The sequence below is a fragment of the Suricata suricatta genome, chromosome 15 (genome assembly GCF_006229205.1).
Source record: "Suricata suricatta isolate VVHF042 chromosome 15, meerkat_22Aug2017_6uvM2_HiC, whole genome shotgun sequence".
Taxonomy (NCBI): Eukaryota; Metazoa; Chordata; class Mammalia; order Carnivora; family Herpestidae; genus Suricata; species Suricata suricatta.
In genome coordinates, this window is record NC_043714.1 from 75,416,473 (window position 1) to 75,438,106 (window position 21,634).

Below are 21,634 nucleotides of genomic sequence, written 5' to 3' on the forward strand. Positions count from 1 at the left end.
GAGATAGCCCACTGGGGGATGGGGGCGGGGACAGAGGAGGGTGGGCGGAGCCTGGCCCTGAGGAGATAGCCCACTGGGGGTTGGGGGTGGGGACAGAGGAGGGTGGGCGGAGCCTGGCCCTGAGGAGATAGCCCACTGTAGGGGGGCCTCTGGCCCTGAGGAGACAGCCCACTGGGGGGCAGGGACCGGAGGAGGGAGGGCGGAGCCTGGCCCTGAGAAGCCCGAGTGGGGGTCCTTCAGAAGCAGCATCTGCAGGGCACCGAGTGACTAGGACGGCAGACAGCGTGTCTCCCGGCAACCAGAGGCAGTCCACGAGGGCGGGTGGGCTGAGCAGCAGAGGCAGACAAACCCGGGTTAGTGAGGGACCTCGGTCGCAGGTGAGGACCAATGCCTGCACACAGCAGGTCACACAACCAACAGAGGGGCACAGTGGACTCTGCGCCTACAGGGACCTCTGAAGAGGTGAGGCCGGAGGGCCTGACAGCAGAGGGGCAGAGGGGAGCCCCCGGACACGTCTGCACTCCACCAGAAGTGGGCACCACAGAACAGTGACAGGAGGGCAAAGAGGCCGGACACAGCACTGTGGGCCGACTGCATCGCGGGCACTCAAAACCGTTCGTCTCCGTGTCCCAGCCCCAGGAAACGTGATCTGGCCATCACCCCTGAATTGCGACCAACACCAGTGACCAGCGACGGGCCTCCATGGGGCAGGCCCGGGGCTCGGCAGCCCTGCTGGAGCTGAACTCAGAAAGCGAGTCTCCTTACCGTTCACAGTAATCATTCCAGTCGTCTGTGGGACCCCCACCAGAGTCACCGGGTAAAGACCAGACTCGGCCGGAAGGGAGAGTGCCGCAGGGAGAGACTCAAAGTCCACGCCGCTGGTGAGGAGCCCCTAAAACGAGCAACAGAGACGTGAGGACACACAGCACAAAGCACCGACGCGTCCCGGGTCCCCTCCAGCCGCAGGGCGTCCGCCCACCCGCAGGCCCGGGTGCCACGCTGAGGAGTGACACGTGGCCTCCGTGAAGGTCTGCAGAGAGCCGCAGGGTCGGCCTCAGCGTGCACATGACACGGACAACCTGGAGACGGAAAGCACCGTTGGGGTCTGAACAGCTCCGTCTTGAGGTCATCCCTGCCTTCTGCTGTTTCACCAAATTGGAATGTAAACATAATGGAAAAAAAAATAAAGTATGTAAACACAGAGAAAAAAATAAAGGATGGAAATACATCATCCCTCAGCATCCCTCAGTGAACGATCAAGTCACTTCACTCCGTGCCAGGCTGTGCTCCACACGGACCGAGACAGAGTCCCGGCTTCACAGGGCCACCCACGACCGTCAACAGCACAGGGGCTCAGCGCTGCTCCTCAACACAGTCACAGAGGTCCTACCCATCGCAAGAGGCAAGCCAAAGAAACGAAAGACATGCAGACAGATTACTCGCAAAAACCAAACCTATAAGCATTAAAAACCCTCGGAAACTACAAGGAAACTTGAACTAATGCATGCATTTAGCAGAGGCACAAAGTCAGCGTGAAAAAAAAGCATAGGTCTTTCTGTAATCAAGCAATAAAAAAAAATTAGAGAATAAAATACAAAAACACCATTAGCTAAGAGAGCAGAAACACCAACTGCGTGGCAGCAGAGCGGATGAGCGATGCGTGAGACAGCCCCTCGGGAGAGGACACGCACGGAGGAGGGACCCAGGCCCTTTCTGGGCGGTGACTTCCGGGGTACTATGGCCTGTGTGGCCCTGAACCCACTCCAGACACGTTACAGGACTGAGCCGCTGAGCCGGCACCACGGTGCTGGGCCCTCAGTTCTCACACTGACTGACGGGAAGGACACAGGCAGTCTGTGCAAGTACTGTGCATTCTTGTACGTACGGGCACGGGCCTGTGTGTGCGTGCGTGCATGCGTGTGTGGAGGCGTATCTGTAAGCACACGTCTGTGCATACATGCACACATGCTTTTCCTAACTCTACCCCTAGGAAGCCCCCAGACACAGACACCCCGAGCATACCCCGCGCACCCAGGCCCAGCTCTGGAGGGGACACAGGAGACAGCCCCATGCAGGAGAGAGGCGGGGGCCAGCAAGCAGACACCGACACCCCGCGGCCACCGGCTCCAGGCAGAACCTGTCTGCATTTTATTTCTTCTCAAAACAGCTACAGCGCACGTGGCTAGTGTGGATGGTGAACGTGGGGAGGGGGCTGTCACACCCTGCGGCATTTCTTACGCTTGAAATAGTTCATTATTTAATCTTTTTAATTCCGACCATGATCTGTGGGCTGCCTTCTAGTGGCAATTCTTATTTTATTCTCTGTTCTTCCTCATTTTTTATTAAAAAGCACATGCTACTTTTAAACCAGATAAAAATAAAAGCTACTTTTTAAGACAAAAAGAAAGATGTGTCAGAAATGACAGCAAGCATCTGATACCTGAAGCACTTTGGGGAAAATCCTCTAAACAATTACTCCCCGTTTAGGCCAAGAGACAGAAAGTCATTACTAAAAGGCCTGGCAGGAGAGCAAAGCCTACGGCCACAGCTTCCGGCATAAGAGGAGGAAGGCGGTATTCACCCCTGCGAGCCTGCTCTCTGAGTGACCTCAGGACCACAGGCTTGACAGCCCCCTGAGTTTCTCAGAGCTCAAGTAAGTTCTAGAAACCTATGCTTCATGCTGAGAGCCTGAACACTACCTTCTGTAACCACCAGGGGGGCGTGGTGAGCTCCCACTCTTCTATTCTCCACTAAGCCCTGGTCTCCCCTGGGAAGCCTTCCTGGATTCCCCACATGGGCCCTGCAGCACCTTGTGCACCCACAGCACTGACCACGGCAGGGACCAGGTCCTGCAAGTGCCTTGCCCACCGCCTGATACGTGGCATGAGCACTCAGCAAGATAGCTGCCTGAGAAGCCCACCTCTTACCCTGAACGCGAGTCATAAAGCTCTAAAGGAAAACATGAACTACCTCAAAGCCATCCTTCGCAAGTCTCTGAAAAATTACAAAGTAGTGCCACATGCTAATATGTAGCCTTAGGTAACAATGTATAGTACAAGGCTACGGGGCAGCCCGCGGCACCACATAGTGACCTGCCGAACAGGGCGGCAGCACTACATGACGAGGCGCAGACCTGGGGTGACGCGTGGGACCGAGCAGGGCTATATAATACTAGCCCAGAAGACTCGAGAAATGGAACCCGCATGACAGGTGGGAGGCTCTGCTCCGGAAACAGAACGAGTCTGGAAAGACAGCACACAGCTCCTTCCCCCTGACGATGGAGTTAGGGGAGCAGCCCCCGTAGGGACGGCTGCGAAGTGAACCTTTAATGTCCTCCACACAACACAGACACAGACATCAGCTTTTAAACAGGAGAGAAGCCTCACACTGGTGGTGCGGTCACTTGTGCTCTTACACACCTTGCTCCTCCCTCAGGCCTTGGTGGTCTGCTCATCTGATAGCAATAAAGTAAGGCTGACCCTGAGGAGCCGGCACAACGTGCTTTGTACCCTGTGCGAATCCCAGGCAAATTTCAACATGATTATTAAACATCTCACATCCAATCAACTACACTTGGTGTGCATTCAAATCAGAGGCATTTGTCCACTGATTCAAGCATTGAGAACTACGCACTAAAGAAATGACAAGATGTGGTCTTCCTTCACAAAAACCTTATAATCTCTGGCAAATCAAATAGAAAAATAGACATATATTCCCGGTGTGTGTTTCAAACATCAATTTAAAAACTTAGTTGGTGATTAGTGATACATACCATGTTTTCAACTCGGAGTTCAAATGGCATTGGGTTGTACACCATCAGCTGAACCTCACACACGTCTCCTTGGACCCACTGGAAATCTAGAAACACACACACACACGAATCCATGTGTTAGCGGGCATTCTGCGGGTTTTACACGGTTTCAGATTACTCTCTGGCAATTTAGCTGCCCAGTGAGCGTGCATTACGGTCATCATTAGATAAAAATTCAATGCTAGTGTAACTGTAGCTTTCTCTAAAACATTGCCACTTGGGTGCTTCGTAACCGATGTTTATCACCATCTTTAGCAGGCTGAATTCATGCCAGTGTGCCAAATGCAACTTTACAAAACTGACATCAATCCAGACAGCACCCTGGCATAGACCTATAAGTCTCACAGACCTCCACTGGCGCAGAGGCTGGTCCTCAGGACGAGGGTGCTATAGTCAACTCCAGGTAGCATAGAGCATGATCCCCCTGTCCCCTCTCTAAGGATGTGAGAGAAGATGGCAGCCGGGATCGCCCCCGCGCCACTCCCAGGTCAGCTGCAGTCCAACACCTGTCGAAGGCAGAATTCTGAGATAACCCCCAAGTTCCCCAAGTCTGGTGGGCACACCCTGTGTAATCTTCTCCTCCTAAGTGTGAATATGGTGATCAGGTTATGCTCTATAACAAAGGTTAAGGGATTTTGCATAAAGGCCCCCAATCACTTGGCTTTGAGCTCATCAATGAGAAATTGTCCTTGGGAGGAGCTGATATAACCAAGTTGGGCCTTAGAAGGGATCGCACTCTCCTTCTCTCCTGGGAGAAAGGATTCAAAGCCTGAGCGGGTGTATGGAGAAGGCCTCAGTGGCAAGAATCCAGAGGGCCTCAAAGAACTGGGAGCGGGCCTGGTTAGCAGCCAGCAAAAGCTGCAACCACATGGCAGTGAATGAAGAACCTGCAGGAACCTGAGCTAGTCAAGCCTCCAGATGACACCTGGGGGAAACCCTGAGCAGGGGACCCAGCTCACACATGCTAAACTCCTAACCCACAGAAATGGGAAAATAAATCTCTGCTGTTTTAAGCCACTAAGGTGGTAGTCGTTTGTTACCAAACAATAGAGAACTAAAGTAGCCCCACCTCCACTTCCCCGGCTCCCTGCTTCCTTTAAGATGGCCCATCAGGCAAATCAGAAGGATCGTCAGTATCAATTAGCATCTGCTGAGCACTAGTCGGTCAGGTGCCAGGCACTGGCCAGCCGTTTGTCTCACGACTCTTCATCATCACCTCGTGAGCTGGGTCTCAATCCCCTCTGAGGCAGGGCAGACACTCGAGGTCCAGACAAATTCATAAGTGCACCAGGAAGCACACAGCTAGTGAGTGGTGCAGCAGGAACGGCAGCCCCACACGTGGACTCAGAGTATCCGGAACAGACGCTGGTGTTAAAAGATTCTTCACAGTAGGTACAAAGATTAGCATTCTTCTGCTTTCACCGAGCTTTCATCAAGACACCGATGCAAACATGGCACCAGGCAGCCTGCACACAGACTGAGACCGGCTACACCAAACCTGTGACATACGGCCCCCACGGCTGGCGTCCTCAAACTGCGTGAAATAAACAGCCCGCCAGGTTGAGTTAGTTTTCAAAGTGCTTGCACAACCGTGGGGCACCTGGGGGGCTCCGTCGGTTAAGCGTCCAACTCTTGGTTTTGGCTCAGGTCATGATCTTGCGGTTTCGTGGGTTTAGGCTCCATGTCGGGCTCCACACTGAGTGCACAGAGCCTGACTGGGATTCTCGCTCTCCCTGTCTCTGCCCCTCCCCTGCTCATGTGCGAGCGAGCGAGCTCACTCTCTCTCAAAATAAATAAACTTCCAAAAAATAAATAAAACATCAAAGTGCTTGCCCAACCACGTGCTCATCTGAGCCTGCTGTCAATGCAGGGAAGTGGTCAGCAGAGCAGGGGCCTCCTCGTTCACAAGGCACAGGCCCTGCCAGGCTGAAGGGCCACCGTACCCTGCCCTTCTCCACGAAGGCAGCGAGAGCAGGACTCGCGGCTGCCGGGCTCAAGGCCTGTGCTCTCCTCCCTGTGCTGTGCTACCACGCTGGCCCCAAAAAGCCACCGCTCCTCCCCCCTTGGCCCCACCCCTCCACTCCCCTTCACCTCACCCCTCCTCCCCAGCCCCCCTCCCCAGCAGTCAGGCAGGAGAACCGCCAGGGCAGACTCACAGAAGCCATCCCCCAGGGACACACAGTCCCTCCAGGGGGCCTGCAGCAGCATCTCGGAGCCCTTGTCACCGCCAGGGGTGGCGCCCAGCGCCTCACGCAGACGATGGAAACATCACTTGTTTAATTAACAGGCTGCTCTGCTAGGCAGCTAAGGAACTGTATTCTCTGACTTTAAAAACTCGTCATTTAAAGACTCACTTTCCAGGGCACCTGGGTGGCTCAGTTAAGCGTTCAACTTGGGCTCAGGTCATGATCTCATAGTTCATGGGTTCAAGCCCCACATCAGGCTCTGTGCTGACAGCTTAGAGCCTGCAGCCTGCTTTGCATTCTGTGTCTCCCTCTCACTTTGTCCCTCCCCCACTCATGCTGTTTCTCTGTCTCTCAAAAACAAATAAACATTTTTAAAAAACTTTTTAAACTCATTTTCCTGGGGTTCTGAAAGGAATCACTTAAACTTGCATGGCCGCACTTTATAAAGGTAAATCTAACAGAAATCACTGATGAAATCACTGATGACATCACTGATCACATGACTATTTTTATCTGAAAGAAGATCATCTCTCCAGGCCTCAATGAGTCGGACCACATGGTGGAGGCCCTACCTCGAGATTCCATCCCAGAAACCACGAAGGGACAGCCCTGGATTTGGGCCCTTCCCACCCTGAGCCACAACACTGGAGGGGAGCCTGCAGTAGGACTCCCTCCCGACTTCCCGCTGCATCAGCAGCACCTAGGACAGCGCACGCCCCTGCCCTCCGGAGCCTGTCTGAGCAGCTGCGGGCCTTTAGGAACATCCCCTCACGCGACCCCTTGCGAGAGCCCTCTGCGTCAGCTGCTCTGGTCTTCTGCCTGGGGACACGCGGTCCTGTGTGAGGCCACACTGTGAGCTGCGGCCCAAGGCCACGTGACGGCCACGGCCCGCCCAGGCCACCACACTGCCTCTAGGGCAGCAGTCGGCCTTGGCACTAAGCCTGGCCCTGGCACAGAGTCCTAGCACCAGTCACACAAAACCCTTGCCCCCGCCGGGCCCAGCCCAGGGCATGTGCCACCATCGGCTGGGCCCAGAGTTGACCCGGGACAGCGGCAACGCCGGCAACAAGCAGACAGACCGATGGGTAGATTCTTGCAAGCCAGGGCGCAGCTGACTGAGACTCTGCCCCCGGGTGTTTCTGGTCTTCTAACACTCTGCGTCCCTGCTGTGATGACTCCCCCAATTATACACCAAGATTCATTTATAGAGACGGGAGCTTTAGGTTAAAGATACGTGATTCTTCAAACCTCTAGGCAGGACTTGCTGATGAGTGTACTGCCAAAAAGATATCAGAAGCCACAGAATATAAATTACATTTTCCTACCCGTGGGTCTTCAACTAATAACATGCATTTTGGCTGAGGCTTCTGTTATATTTCAGAAAAAACCTTGCATCAGCCACCGAATTTATCCTCAGGCCAGATGAGCAGGTAATTCTCACGGTGAGGAGAACCTACATGATGAAGATAATTCCCGGCTCTGAGTCGTAAACTGTGGCTGGAGACTTAGCTCTGCACTCACGGGCTGTCCACCCGAGGGTGGGTCACGTGGACTCACTGGGTCTTAATCTTCTCATCTGTCAACTGGGGACACGATGCCCGCAGCATCATGCAGTTATGCGGATCACCGGAAAATGTTTGTTTAAGCAGCAGTGCGGGGTATTGTTTTCATAAAAAGAAGCGTCAACAATTTAAGATTGGAGAGGAAAAAATAAAGAGGCAGGCCTGGCTCCAGAGGGGATGCGGGGGTGGTTTGGGCCAGCCACACAGGCCCAGCCACACAGGCCCAGCTGGGGAGGGGGGGATTGGCTAATGTTCTGCTGTCACCAGCTCCAAAGTCTTCATAATTTCTGAACAAGGGGCCCCACAAATCACACAGCTGGTCCTGAGGAGTCTCACACTCCCAGTCCCCCAAATAACCTCTAGAAAGTCCTTTCAACAAAATGGGTGATAGTTTCCAAAACACATTCTTTAGGGAAGAAAGCTCATGGCCAACCTCAATGAGACAGAAAAGGGTGGCCAGAGACTCCAGATGGCCCAAGGGGGTGAGCTTCAAGGGCGTGGTGACAAGAGAGACCGCCACTGTCAGGAGCCAGGAAGACACAGCCTGGAGCAGGACCTCCGTCTTCCCCTCCATAGAGGTCAAAGGAGGGGTTCCCGTGGGGAAGACAGGCCCCGCCCACAAGAGCCCCCTGCCCCCTGTCTCCCACCATGCACCCCCAGCTCCCCTGCTTCCCTTCTCAAGTTTGTCCTCCAGACCAGGGACCCGGGGGTAGGGGAGTGGTGCTGAGAGGCGGACAAGGGGGAAACTATCTCCAAATCAACAGACTCCAACTAGAATGTCAAAGACAAACTTTTGCCACAAACGCCTGTTTGTGAGGGGCCTCTCCCCACTAACATCCAGGGGGCACCAGCAGCTGCTCACTCATGTTAACAAACGTTTCCGGCCCCAGCTGGACCTCACAGTGGAGCTGCCGGCACAGACACTCCCACAGCCCGTGCTGCCACAGCTTCGACCACCAGCGCAAGAGGAGCCACGTCCCCCGGCGCCACCGCTGCCCTGGCCCCCGTCACCCCCACCAGCGCCACCCCCAGGGCCACCGTGGCGGACCCAACAGCATCTGGCCGGCAGGGGGGCAGGGCAATGTCGCTTGCAGACTTCTAGCCCAAGCAGCACCGTGAGAAGGGCAGGCAGCAGCCCGTGGCTCCCGGTGAGCCTCCGCATGGCCTTGCTCTCAGACCCGGTGACGCCGGTGGAAAGCGTTCCTACGGTGTCAGAGAGGATGCTCTTCTTCTCTACTTCAGCCCATCGCTGTTTAATGGCACTAATTAAAATTAAATTAAAACAAGCCATTATTTTATTTATTGGCCCACTTACTGGTACTTACTCCTGCTTGAAATTACTACTTAATACCTCCCTCAACTTGTGCCTACACCGCTCGACAGCAGGGACCACGACGGCCTCGTCACCACGAGAACCCCGGGGCCACGGTGTCACAGCAACCTTGAGGGGAGTTTCCTGACGGATGAAGGACTGAACCAATGGGAACACACGTGCACACATGCACGCACACATACGCGCACGTACATGTGCACACACAGACTGTAGTGTGCTACACACTTGGGACTCTTGTTTTCAGAAACATATGAGAGGGGCACCTGGGTGGCTCAGTCTGTGGAGTGTTCAACTTCAGCTCAGGTCCTGATCTCACAATTCAGAGGTTCAAGCCCCATGTAGGGCTCTGTGCTGACAGTGTGTAGAAATAAACTTTAAAAAAAAGAAAGAAAGAAACTGGGGGGCCTGGGTGGCTGGGTTGAGCATCCAACTCTTGATTTTTGCTCAGGTCATGATCTCACAGTTCTGGACTTTAAGCCCCACATCAGGCTCTGTGCTGACATTATGGAGCCTACTTAGGATTCTCTCTCCCTCTCTACCCCTACCCCACTCACATTGTCTGTCTGTCTGTCTCTCTCTCTCTCTCAAAATAAGTAAACTTTAAAAATATTTTTAAAAAATAGGGGCACCTGGGTGGTTCAGTTAAGTGTCCAACTTTGGCTCAGGTCATGATCTCGTGGTCCATGAGTTCGAGCCCCACATCAGGCTCTATGCTGACAGCTCAGAGTCCAGAGCCTATTTCAGAATTTCGGTCTCCCTCGCTCTCTGCCCCTCCCCCACTCACACTGTCTGTTTGTCTGTCTGTCTCTCTCTCTCTCTCTCTCAAAAAAACATTAAAACAATAAAATAAAATAAAAAGTAAAAAATTATCAGAATTTACAGTCCGATGCTGTTTTTCAAAGACGTGATCCCATATTTCTTCCTCTATTTGCTTCTTGTTTTAAATAACAGACCACCGGCGCCCCCAAGCCATACCTTGCTCCTCAGCAGACAACATCAGCACCAAGGGAGGCTCCAGACCCCCTTCCAAAGTGTGAGGGGTCCCTGCTCCCAGCTGGTCCCACGCCTTCTGCTCGTGCAAGCTCGGCGGCTGAGCCAGCAGGGACTGCTGGTGACAGACCCACAGCTCCGGACAACGAGCCCTACAGCTCATCTTGACACGCACCGTCTCACGGGGCCATGCCCGGCCTGCCCACACCAAGCAGGGCGCCGGGCGGGGGGCAGGGCTGCGGGTCATCGTTCACTCAAGCCCCGGCCACGCGCGCTCTGTGCGCTGCCAAAACCCAGGGGCACCGGTAAGAGCGGGACACCTGCTCCAGGAAGACGTGCACTCCGGTTTTCGCTCTGCCCTAAGTAGCAGAGAACCTGCGAAGTCAGCGCTCTGACTCTGTCTCTGCAACTGTAGAAGAAAACTAAAAATCACTTCTTCTAAAACCACTGGGAAAAGCACACGAGCCAAAGTGTGACACCCTCACGTAAAGGTGGAATGAAGACATGCTGGCCGTGACGAGCAAGCACAGGGTCCTGGAGGAGCCGCTGCCCAGGCACGCCCCGACTTAGGAACAACGTCCTCTCCTAGGAAACGCTTCAGTCCTAAGGTGTTCAGATAACTTCCTAACTGGGAATGAGGTTTGTTACGGGATCCACAGAGATGCCAAGAAACTCTAGTGCCGCGGTTACCTCTTCACTGAGACCATTTGACGTGCGCACTGCTACACTCTGGCCTTGAGCCGCGTGATGCCGGCCAACAAGAACGAAAGGAGGCAAGGCCTGCTCTGAGTTCTTCCATGAGTCATCTGAACTTCCTGGCTCTCGGTTTCCTTATCTGTAAAACGGGTGCATAACATCTGCCCTGTTCCTTCCAGCATCCGCGCAGCGCTCTCCCGGCAGCTGGCGGTAGGGCAGTGGGTGAGCAGAGGGCGGGGAAGCAGAGACAGATGAGCGGGGTGGTGAGGACTGTGAAGAGAACTCGGCCTCTCAGAGGGCGGCAGGGATCAGAGAAGACGGCTCTCTCTGAGGACGCCGGGGGCGGGGGGGGGGGGGGGGGGGGGGGGGGGGGGGGGGGGGGGGGGGGGGGGGGGGGGGGGGGGGGGGGGGGGGGGGGGGGGGGGGGGGGGGGGGGGGGGAATGCGCCCTGGACAGGGGGCAGAGCCAGCACAAAGCCCTGAGACTGCAGCGGGACCTGCAGTAACGTCCCAAGGACAGCGAGGAGCCGGGCGGCTGGCTGGGAGGAGCAGGGGGAGTAAGCGGGGGCAGCAGCAGAACAGGGAGGCCGGCCAGGGACAGCCAGGGTCCATGCTGCGGGGAGGTGGGGGGGCGCGGGGCCCCTACACCCTAGGAGGAAGCGCCTCCTGGAGTCAGGCTTCCTTTATGCTATGCTTAGGGTACAGGCTAAGAGGAGAAATACAACCGGAGACGAAAGCACTGAACTCCGAAAGCAGAGAGCAAAAGCTTCTCGGGTCTTGCGTTGGAACTCCTCAGAGGGAATCAGCAGTGACCCCCCGGGGCCGCGCCTGCCAACCCTCCAGCTTCGACACTGTGACACACAGGCTCGTGTCAGGCAGCACTCGGCACCCTTATCTCAAAATGTAAGGGGCCCGAGGAAGGGGGGGCTGGCGGAGAGCGAGAGCCGCTGCTGGGCCAGGCTCTGGGAAGCACAGAAAGGGTGGGTCTGCCGCGAGGAAGGAGAGTAGCAGACAGGGCGGGACCCAGCGGGGAACTTGGTGCACGGAAAACCACACTGGAGATTCTCAGGAATGACGGCTGGCCCTGACCTATCCTGAAACACAGCCCCGCCGGCCCTTGCGGAGCCACCCGACATCTTGGCATCGGCTCCCTCAGCTCCAGCCCCAACAAGGGCTCCACGGACAGAGGAACATGCTGTCCCTGCCCCCAGTCAAGCCTGAACGTAAGCCAACCTCTGATCTCTGATGATTCCCAAGTCACTCTGGGCTCCCAAGATCACTCTCTGGTTCTCTGCCTCAGTTGACATAATGCAGGTCTTCTAATTTCTGAAACTTCTACCAAACTCACCTTTGAGGAAATCAATTTTTAAAAATCAGATCTAAGGAAAACTGGGTGGCTCAGTTAGGCATCCAACTCTAGATTTCAGTTCAGATCACGATCTCACAGTCATGGGACCTCACACAGGGCTCCATGCTGGCAGGCAGAGCCTGCTTAGGATTCTCTCTCTCCCTCTCTCTCTGCTCCTCCCCCTTGTGTGCTCTTTTCCTCTCTCAAAACAAATAAATAAATATTTTTTAAAAAGAAAAAGAAATCATCAGATCTAGGGGCAAAGTTCAGACATTGTCAACAAATGGGATAAAGAGCGTAGACACACACGTGCAGGAAGGAACCGGAATCCAGAAAAGCCACTGCGGCCGGGGTAGGGCACAGCCAGGAAGCCGGGAAAAACGGGCCTACCTATTTTCTTGTTCCGCTCCTCTCCGCGGCTGTGGGCAATGATTGGTGAGTAGATGAAGGGGCTCTTGGTCGACACGTTCTGACCCAGCAAGCTTTTCATTTTCTGTGGCCGGAGGCTGGCGGGGAGGTTCAACAGCTTCACACGCCTATTGTTTCAAATGGAACAAAAATATGTCAACTGCCTTATTAGCCCGGCCTCAGCACGAAAACTACCAAACATCAGGTGTCAGAAGCACAACAAAGCAAACTGCAGAAGGAGGAGCACGTTCGCTGCACCTGACCCACCGGGCAGGCCTCGGAGAGAAGAACAGGTCCAGGGCAAACAGCGGTCACGCCCTCGGCCACCCCAGGGGCCAGGGGGCCGGCCAAATCGGACACGGCTTGCAGCTCTGTGCCAGGGGCCCAGTGCCGTGTCCTCTCCGTGCTGGGCTCCATCCACAGGATGCGCACGGGTCTCCCCCACCCACTACCCGGAGGCGTCAAGTCCAGGTTCTGAAACCTCCTGCTCAGTACAGCCGGTTCCCCGCACCTGTCCCCTGTGGTGGGCACGCCCCGCACACACAGAAGATCCCAGACCACAAGAGCGAAGGGCCCCAGGCATGAAGGCTCATGGTGCCAGCTGCTCACTGATGAGGAAGGCGGACTCCCCAGCAGCGCGGCCCGTATCTTAAATGGCTGTTGCCACTGTAGCTGTCCACACATGGCCACTCAAGCTCAGATTGGTCAGCTACTGGTTCAAATTGATTGATGTGTGGCCTGAGCACACCAGGCCCCTGCTCACCACTTTGTAGGCATCGCCTCAATTAAACATCCCCACCACCCTCCCAGCCTGGGTGGTCCATGGCCATGCCTCCTGAGTCACCCATCAGGCAACTACACAAGAGACGGTAAACTACCCCAATTACATGGCTGGGGGCTGTGACACCAGAGAAGCCACTCTGCTCTGAAACCACAGTACCTGTGACCCTCCGTGACCAGCTAGGCAAGTAGGGTAAGATCTGGAATGTTCCGAGGCCAGGCACTGACAGGCCAGGGTGTAGCGGGGGCCACTGGGTGCCCTGGTGGTGACCCCTCCACACGTGCAGCCCCCTGGCAGGAAGGGGATGCCACCAGGTGGTGAGGGAGCCACGGGTGTCCCCCCGGAACTCAGCCCCTTGTTGTTCATTTCCTTTCAGTTCCTTCAGGATGCTTTTTTTCACATATTTTTCATCCATTCTTCTGTTGAGGGGCATGTGGGCTGCTTCCATGCCTGGGCCATTGTGAGCAACGCTACGATGAACATGGGTGGGGTGGGGGGTGCAGAGAGCTCCTAGAGATCCCGCTTTTGTTCCCTTTGGATCCATTGGCAAGAGCAGGATCGCTGCACCACACGGCAGAGCTGACTCAACGTTCGGAGGAGCCGCCGCGGTGGCTGGACTGATCTTCCTTCCAACGGCACCCAGGGCCCCTCCTCTCCACATCCCCCCATCCTCCCGACGACAGCCACGAGGACAGGTGGGAGATGCGAGTTCACTATGGCCTCGATTCGCATCTCCCTGATGAGGGGCGCAGAGCACCTCTGTGGTACAGACACACGACGGGATGCCACCCAGCCACGGGAACGCACGCTGAAGCAGCGCACCAGCTGCCAGGGCTCCCCCCTCCACCGCACAGCGTTCCAGGAGGCCAGATGTTGGCGGGGAGCGGGGAAGACGGACGGACATGGGCTCCGGGTCACCGAGTAGCCTCAGGGGTCACCTGCCCTGGAAAACTGCCCAACATGCATCAAACTTTGTGTGAGACATAAACCCTTGTGGGAAGGGTTAATCTTCCTGAGATTTCAGGGCTGGCATTTCTCCCACGGCACAGGTTAACCACAGTGACTGATAACCCACAGAATCACTGCCCTTCTCGGCTGGGAGGAACCTCAGGTAGCAAGGGCAATCCTGTCCTCTGCACAAGTATCCCCATGGCACTCGCTCACAGCTCCCCACGGCCCCACCATGGACTGTCACAGCTACACACGTGACCGTCATCTGTTTTCCACAATGAGCCAAGGGATGGAGACAGTGCTTACACACCAAAGTGCTCGAAGTGTCAGTGTGCCGAACCCAGAGCGGCTGCAAAAGCCTTTCCCTTCCCCGCCTTAAAACAACACTTGCTTACGAACAGACAGCAGCACTCTGGTGCAGAGGCTCCAACACTGGACTGGAGTAAAGAAATTAAGTTTTGGTCCCAAGCCTGCTGGGAACAGACTACTGAGCCTGCGACCAGGCACAGTGGACTGGAGCCTTAGAGTTTATTCGTGTGTAAAATGATTCTGTTCTCTTGCAACACAAATAGTTTTCTACCCCCTGTCATAGTCACCACCTAAAAATGAGATGTCATCTCTGACACCACAGGACCCATCTCTACACGCACAGACATGACAGCTCACATAAAAGGTTTCTATAATAGACAAAGGAGGGGAGCCTGCAGGGCTCAGTCGGTAGAGCATCTGACTCTTGATTTCAGTTCAGGTCACAATCCCAGAGTGGTGAGATTGAATCCTGCTTCAGGCTCTGCACGGAGCATGAAGCTTGCTTGGGATTTTTCTCTCTCCCTCTGCCCCTCCCACTTGCTTGCTCTCTTGAAAAAAAAAAAAAACACAAAAGTAAAAAGTAAAGTAAAATAAAATATGCAAAGAAATTCTAAGAGAAGGAATAAAAGTAACCCAACAAGGGGTCACAGCATCATTTCATAAGTCAAGACTTACCACCAAATGTCTTTACAAAACGTATCCTGTGGAGGAACAGTCATTGAGCACTTGACCTAAAGGAAACAGTTCATTTAGCACGAATCGTGCAGAACTGATAACGTTACATTTAGTCTGTAAAGCTGCCAACGGGAAAGCAGATTTCCAGGGTGAAGTGTCCAAAACATGGCTCATGTTTAGAGAGTCCATCTGGAAAGTGCTGACCTGTCAAAGCCTGACTGTGGCTGATGGGGACCGTGCAGAGCACTGGCGGGGGTCTTGACCTGAGACACACCAGCGACAGGAGAGGTGGAGAAAGCTGTTTACCTTCTCTTGCTTGGTGTGGAATCCATCCACCTGCTTCACAGCAGAAACCTATCTAAGAACCCACCAGGATCTCTGCACAGATGACAGGGTCTAGGACAGCCACACGTGCCCACACTTGGCCAAACATGGCCAGCGTGGCTGGAAAGGGCTCACATGCCACCACGTCAGCGACACGGGAGCGCCCGCTCTGGCTCCCGACTCGACGACGCGGTTCTCAAGATCCCCACAAAGCTCTGTGACATCCATCAGGAGGTTAGCGGTGTGGCAGTCACGCCGAGCGAGGAAGATGCTGGACAGCGGCTGGACCCGAGGAGTCCGGGGAGCCACGCCCGGACTGGGATCTGGGAGGCCGACTGCCGGGTTCTGTCAACCAGGAAAACAGCCCCGACTGCAGGGCCTCTACGCCTTCTTGAACAAATGCCTGTGACCCTTCCTCAAATAACACAGTTTACTTTCAGTTTTGGCGGAGCCTGGCTCGCTCAGTCGGTGGAACGTGCAACTCGCAACTCAGGACTGAGAGCTCAAACCCCACGCTGGGTGCAGAAATCTTCACCACCAACAAAAAATGTTTAAGTTTTAAAAATACCAAAGCCACTCAAAGCCCATTCTGACTGAGGGTCTGATCCGTGTCAATTAGAACACCCTCACGGCCTCGAGGGCCCTCTGCCAGACTGAAGGAGCTGGTGTTGGTTTCTCACAACCAACCAGCGAGTCCCCTGCTGAGGCCTCGCTGTTTGCTGCCGATGGAGGCTGAGCGTCCCCAGCACCCCTTCCTCAATAACCCTCACCTCCAGCGTGCGACCTCTACACAACTGCTACCGGCCCTTGTGTACATGTTCGTTTTGTGGGCAGCTCTAGAAGGGACAGAACAAGGGGACGTCTAGTTTCCTGGCACTTCCTCTGCTCTCGCTCTGGGCAGCGGAAACCAGATGTGGGTTTGGCGGCCTCCGGCTTGACCACCTGGTACAGCTGTAGCTCTTGCCTGACCATGACCGGAACCCCAGCATTCACCACTGGGCCAAGCACAGCTCAGGTGCTCAATCAATATTTGATTAATTTAATTTTAGAGAATTACAGCAGAGGGGCATCTGGGGGGCTCGGTCAGTTAAGCATCCCACTTCAGCTCAGGTCATGATCTTGCGGTTCGTGAGTTCAAACCCCATGTTGGGCTCTGTGCTGACAGCTCAGAGCCTGGAGCCTGCTTCAGACTGTGTCTGCCCCTCTCCACTCATGCTCTGTCTCCCTCTCTCTCAATATTAAACAAATGTTTAAAAAAATTAATTTAAAGAAAGAACGTAATTACAGTGGGGATATCCTTTGGCCACTCTGTGGGGGTTAACTTGCACCCTCTGACTACTTTAAACCATTTCCGGTGAGCCCAGGTCACACGTCCATGCCACACAGAGCTTACAGGAAACACTGTGTTTCCTATAAGCTGAGGAGATGGTCTTCTTGTCGAATCGAGGCAAGTCCTCGGCAGACAAACGGCTCCAGTCCCGTCTTCTCGGGCCGAAGCCGGGTCAACAAGGTAGCACCGGCACCACGGCAGCCCAGGCCACGCGAGCCCACCCTGCAGCCTGTGACTGACACACGGCCTCGGGCCTTCCGCCGCCAGCTCCTTGGGTAGCATGGACCGGAAACTTAGTCTTCAACCACACATGCTGCTGAGCTCATGCCGGGGCCGCAGGGTGACCGGCGATGCCCGGCTTGAACCTGGCTCTAATGACACTGAGCACGTCCTTGCTTCCAGGCACAGGCGCCCGAGACACTGGCCCAGCCCGCACGAGCTGCCTGGGCCTCTCCAATAGAAGCGAGGAGCGCGGGCTTCACAGGAGGGCGTGGGGTGTGGAGCCCCGACCGTCCCACACGGGCTGTCCGAGCCCCCGCTGCGCTCCGCAGGCTGACTAGACACCAGTCACGTGGCCTGCCACCTTTCATCGGCATCTCCGCTTGTCTGCTTTTTCACACGACGGTACAGGGCTCCGTTCTCCACTGCTTAACTCTCGTCAAAACCCTGCTCCTGAGAAATCACACTCATGCCTGGTGTATATGCAGCCCCCCAACAACATAAGACACTCTCCACTGTATGGTGGGGACAGTCGAGGCCATCAGAGTGCCTGCGTGGTCCTTGAGGCCTGCTAGGGCACAATACCAAAGACCGGTGGGTCCCGACAGCAAACGGCTCCCCCTCATAGCTCTGGAGGCTGAGGGCCAAGATCGGGGTGCCAGCACACCTGGGCCCTTGGGGAGGGCCCTCCTCCTGGTTCCCAGGGTGTCCTCACAGGCAGGAGACAAAGAGCTCTGGCCCCTTCATCCAGCGTCAAATTTCAGCCAAAAGAATTTGCAAGGTACACAGAGGATGTACTTAATGGTACCTGGGTGGGCTCAGGAAAAGGCTGTAGAGAGGAGGGATTCCCTGAACTAAATCTTGAGAGATGACTAAATAACAGGCAGGTGGGGCAGCAGGGACATTTCAAGCAGAAGATGAAGCAAACAAAGTAATAAAAGCCTGTGCCACACTTCTGCGCCCCCAGGTGCTTGTGCAAGGTGCGCGGGGCGGCCCGACCAGAGAGCAGTAGCTCACGGCAAAGTCTGGAGGCGGAGCGGCCCCAGAAGGCCCTGCAGAGTCAGGCAGAGCGAGCAGGTTGGGTTCCGTCCCATGAGCAACGGAGAGCGAGGCAGACTGTGAGATACACCGACTTGCCAAGTCTCCCAAAGGGATTTCCTCCCATTCGGCCCGGGGTGCCGATCTGCCACGGGGTAAAGACCTCGTCCACGGGCATTCCCACACCTGGCCACTCGCACTTTCCCCTCCAGTTTTTAATGAGATCAAGCACGAGTGACGTGCTGAACAAGTCACCCGGACAAACAGGGCTTACTTACTTCTGAAGCTGACGGTCTCCGAGAACCATTCAGAACATCTTTACTCAGGGTGGGCAGCACACAAAACCAGTTTGTTTGGTTTTTAAATAGTCCCTGACCACACCAGGCAAGGGAACTGGCACCAGGCCTCAGGCCAGGCCCGGCACACTGTGCAGAGGCAGCTCCCCGATGCAGGTACGTCCCCGAGACACTGGTCACCGCAGATTTAACCGTATTTGCCTACACGTCAGACTATCTGCTTCTCCCCAATCTGCCCCGTCCAATGTTTTTAGACAGCTTAGGGATTAAAATGCTAACATCACGGTATTTTTTCAATCAAGGCATCGTTTGCAAATGTAGGTATAAAATGTCTCCAAGAACAACGCAGAGATTTACTGAGTGCCTACAATGTGCGGGCCACAGGCTCCAGGCTGTTGTACGCATCAGCTCCGCGCAAGCATCACCAACAGCCCGAGGAGCAGGCTCTACACCCATTTTAAAGATCTGAAACTGAGGCCCACAGAACCAAGGTCACACATTAGCCAAGAATGAACCCAAAGTTCTAACTTCCACACGGGGCTGACTCAGGGACACAGGCCACCCCTCCCGTGTCTCCATGTGGGACCAAGCACATTTCCTCCTCAGTCCCAATAGGCCCCCAGGACCAGCCCCCATAGAGCCACTGACAAAACCCCCAACAATGTGGGGATCCAAATGCAGCACCAAAGTCCTAGAATGTTCTGTTAGAGTCAGGATGTCCCATTATGCAAATTTAGACACGGCCAGTTTATGATGAAGATGAAGAGTTATTTAAAAAGGCTTTTCTCGGGGCGCCTGGGTGCCTCAGTCAGTAAAGCGCCTGGCTGTGGCTCCAGTCATGACCTCACGGTTGGTGAGATCAGCTCCGAGGCCCTCGCGTGCCCACTCTGCATGTGCCAAAGGGCCTTCGCTCTGTCAAACCTGCAGGCCGTGAGGAGGGGCAGTCACACAAAACAGTGACTGCAGGACGGTACACAGTGGTGCATACTGTGAGACAGGCAAGCAGCGGGTGTGGTGGGGACCCAGGACCACGGCAGGTGGTGGGCAGCAGGGGGCAGCGCCATCAGAGGCTTCCCGAAAACCGGGCTGTAATGAGTCTGAAAGCACAAGTGCGCGTGTGGCCGGTGACGGCCAGGGAGAGGAGACACGGCCCAGAGTGCACACCTCGTTGGGAAAGGCGCCGAGGCGGGGACGAGGGGCTGCGGCCCTGCCTGTGCCCCAGGGGCCCAAGGTCTGAGGAACGGGAGGCCCTGGGAGCCTGGACGCGGAGGCGGCAAGGTCGGGTCTGTCGGTGCAGAGGGCGCGCCGCGGGCTCCAGGAGCAGGCAGCCCAGGGTCCCGGAGGCACACGACGGCGGCGGCGACGCGATGGCAGCGGCCTGATTCCCTCATCAGCACGACACTCCCGCTGCCTCGCGCTGCTGTGCCGGGGGGTGTGACGAGACCACAAACCAGACATACACAGTCATACATGACGCTCTTGGCGCATCTGGGCGGCTCGTCGGTTACGGGTCCAATTCGTGATTTCGTCTCGGGTCAGGATCTCGGGGTTGCCTGCATTCAAGCCCCGCATCGGGCTCTGCCCAGGCAGCAGGGAGCCTGCTGGGGATTCTCTCCCGCCCCCTGCCACGCCCCCAGTCACTCTGTCTCTGTCTCTTTCAAAATAAATAAACAAGACTTTTAAAAAAATTAAAAAGAAAATGGAATCCATCATCAGAATCTACATTTATGGTGCAAGTGACAGACAGTGCTGGCCGTGAGGCACCACGGGGCACACCGGCAGGGCCCACCTCACCTGACGATGGGAAGCTTGGTGAAGGGCACCGGAGGCAGGGTGGGCCCCCCGGGGAGGGTGAGGAGCTCCATGGTCCCGGGACACTTGCACGTGTAGTTCTCGAGGCTCTGAGTCACGTCTTTCTTCTCTGAAGAGAAAACAAAAACCAAATGAAGGTTAATTAAACAAGAGTAAAAATATAGGTCTTTGGGTTTGGGGGGGTTTATTGTTTTTTTGAGCAAAATAAAATTCTTAACCCAATCCATTCCGGTCCAGGGAGCCCAATCTTCTGATGGTAATAACAGGGTGCTGATCACAAGAGACCAAAAGAAATCACTTTATTCACTTCATTTAAATAAGCACTAGCAACAGCTCCATTTAGGGGCACATGGATAAAAAGGAAGGTAAATTACTGTCTTCTAGAAGATTCCATTTCCCAAGAGAGTAAATCCTTAACAAATTCAAAGAAAGTCAGTAGGCGGGCAGGACTAGAGAATTAGTGTCTTTTTATTACCTGACAAATATTTTTCCAGAAATTGCTAGGTACCAAGCCAAATGCCAGCCCCTCCCCCACGGAGTCTATATGCATCTGCATAATCGATATTTCAGGGAATACTTACAAACGCAGACTATTTTGCTTGGCCCACACCTGTCCCAGGGCAGGGAGGCAGGAAAACAGGGCACAGGGAACACTTGCTCCTTACGCACAACATGCCGTGCACACAGGCTCCCAGACCCCGGAACTCTCCAGAGCTCCAGTGCACGTCACACATGCCGAGACGCATGATTTCTCAGGAAGGAAGACATCACAATGCCCTTTTTACAAATGGAAAAGGTGAGACCAAACCAAGTCCAAGGGCTTGTCAAAGATGTGTTCAGACCTAACTAAGCCTGTGGTCTCCTCACGGTCCCTCTGGAAGGATTAAGGGAGTGGGAAAGGGAGTTCACTCCTTCTGGCTTGCACTTTCTCTGCCACCACCTGCAGAGAATGATGGAGGGCTTGGGGACAGTGGTGACAGAGGGACACAACTCCCAGGAGTTGCCCCAGCTTCAGATGAATGGCTTGGTCTCGCTGGTCCAAGATGCAATTGCCTTCCAGGAATTCATGCAACCAGAGCCAGCCTTCCACTCTGAAGAAACTACTAGGGATGGAAAGAGGTAAAGTATTTCTTTTAATGTTTTTTATTTATTTTTGAGAGACAGAGAGAGAGAGTGCGAGCAGGAGAGGGTCAGAGAGAGAGGGAAACACAGAATCTGAAGCAGACTCCAGGCTCTGAGCTAGCTGTCAGCACAGAGCCCGACGTGGGGCTCGAACCCATGAACCGTGTGAGATAGTGACCCGAGCCAAAGCCGGACGCTTAACCGACTGAGCCACCCAGGCACCTTGGAAAGAGGTAAAGTATTAAAAGCAGGGACTCTAGGGGTTCCTGGGTGGCTCAGTTAAGTGTCCGACTTCGACTCAGGTCATGATCTCACAGTTGGTGAGTTTGAGCCCTGCATCGGGCTCTGTGCTGACACCTCAGAGCCTGGAGCTGCTTTGGATTCTGTGTCTCCCTCTCTCTCTGCCCCTCCCTTGCTCACGCTCGCTCGCTTGCTCTCTCTCTC

At 54.9% G+C, this 21,634-nt stretch overlaps 1 protein-coding gene across 1 annotated transcript in view; it reads right to left on the reverse strand.

Annotated features, from left to right (window-relative positions):
* The window catches only part of TRAPPC9 (trafficking protein particle complex 9), a 529,205-nt gene that overhangs the window by 410,327 nt on the left and 97,244 nt on the right, over positions 1-21,634 (reverse strand). The window contains exons 10-13 of the mRNA XM_029923171.1: positions 20,051-20,177; positions 12,316-12,461; positions 3,773-3,858; positions 766-892 (exon numbers count right to left, since the gene is read on the reverse strand). Of these exons, the coding sequence (XP_029779031.1) occupies positions 766-892; positions 3,773-3,858; positions 12,316-12,461; positions 20,051-20,177 (486 nt within the window). The remainder of the gene's footprint in view (positions 1-765; positions 893-3,772; positions 3,859-12,315; positions 12,462-20,050; positions 20,178-21,634) is intronic.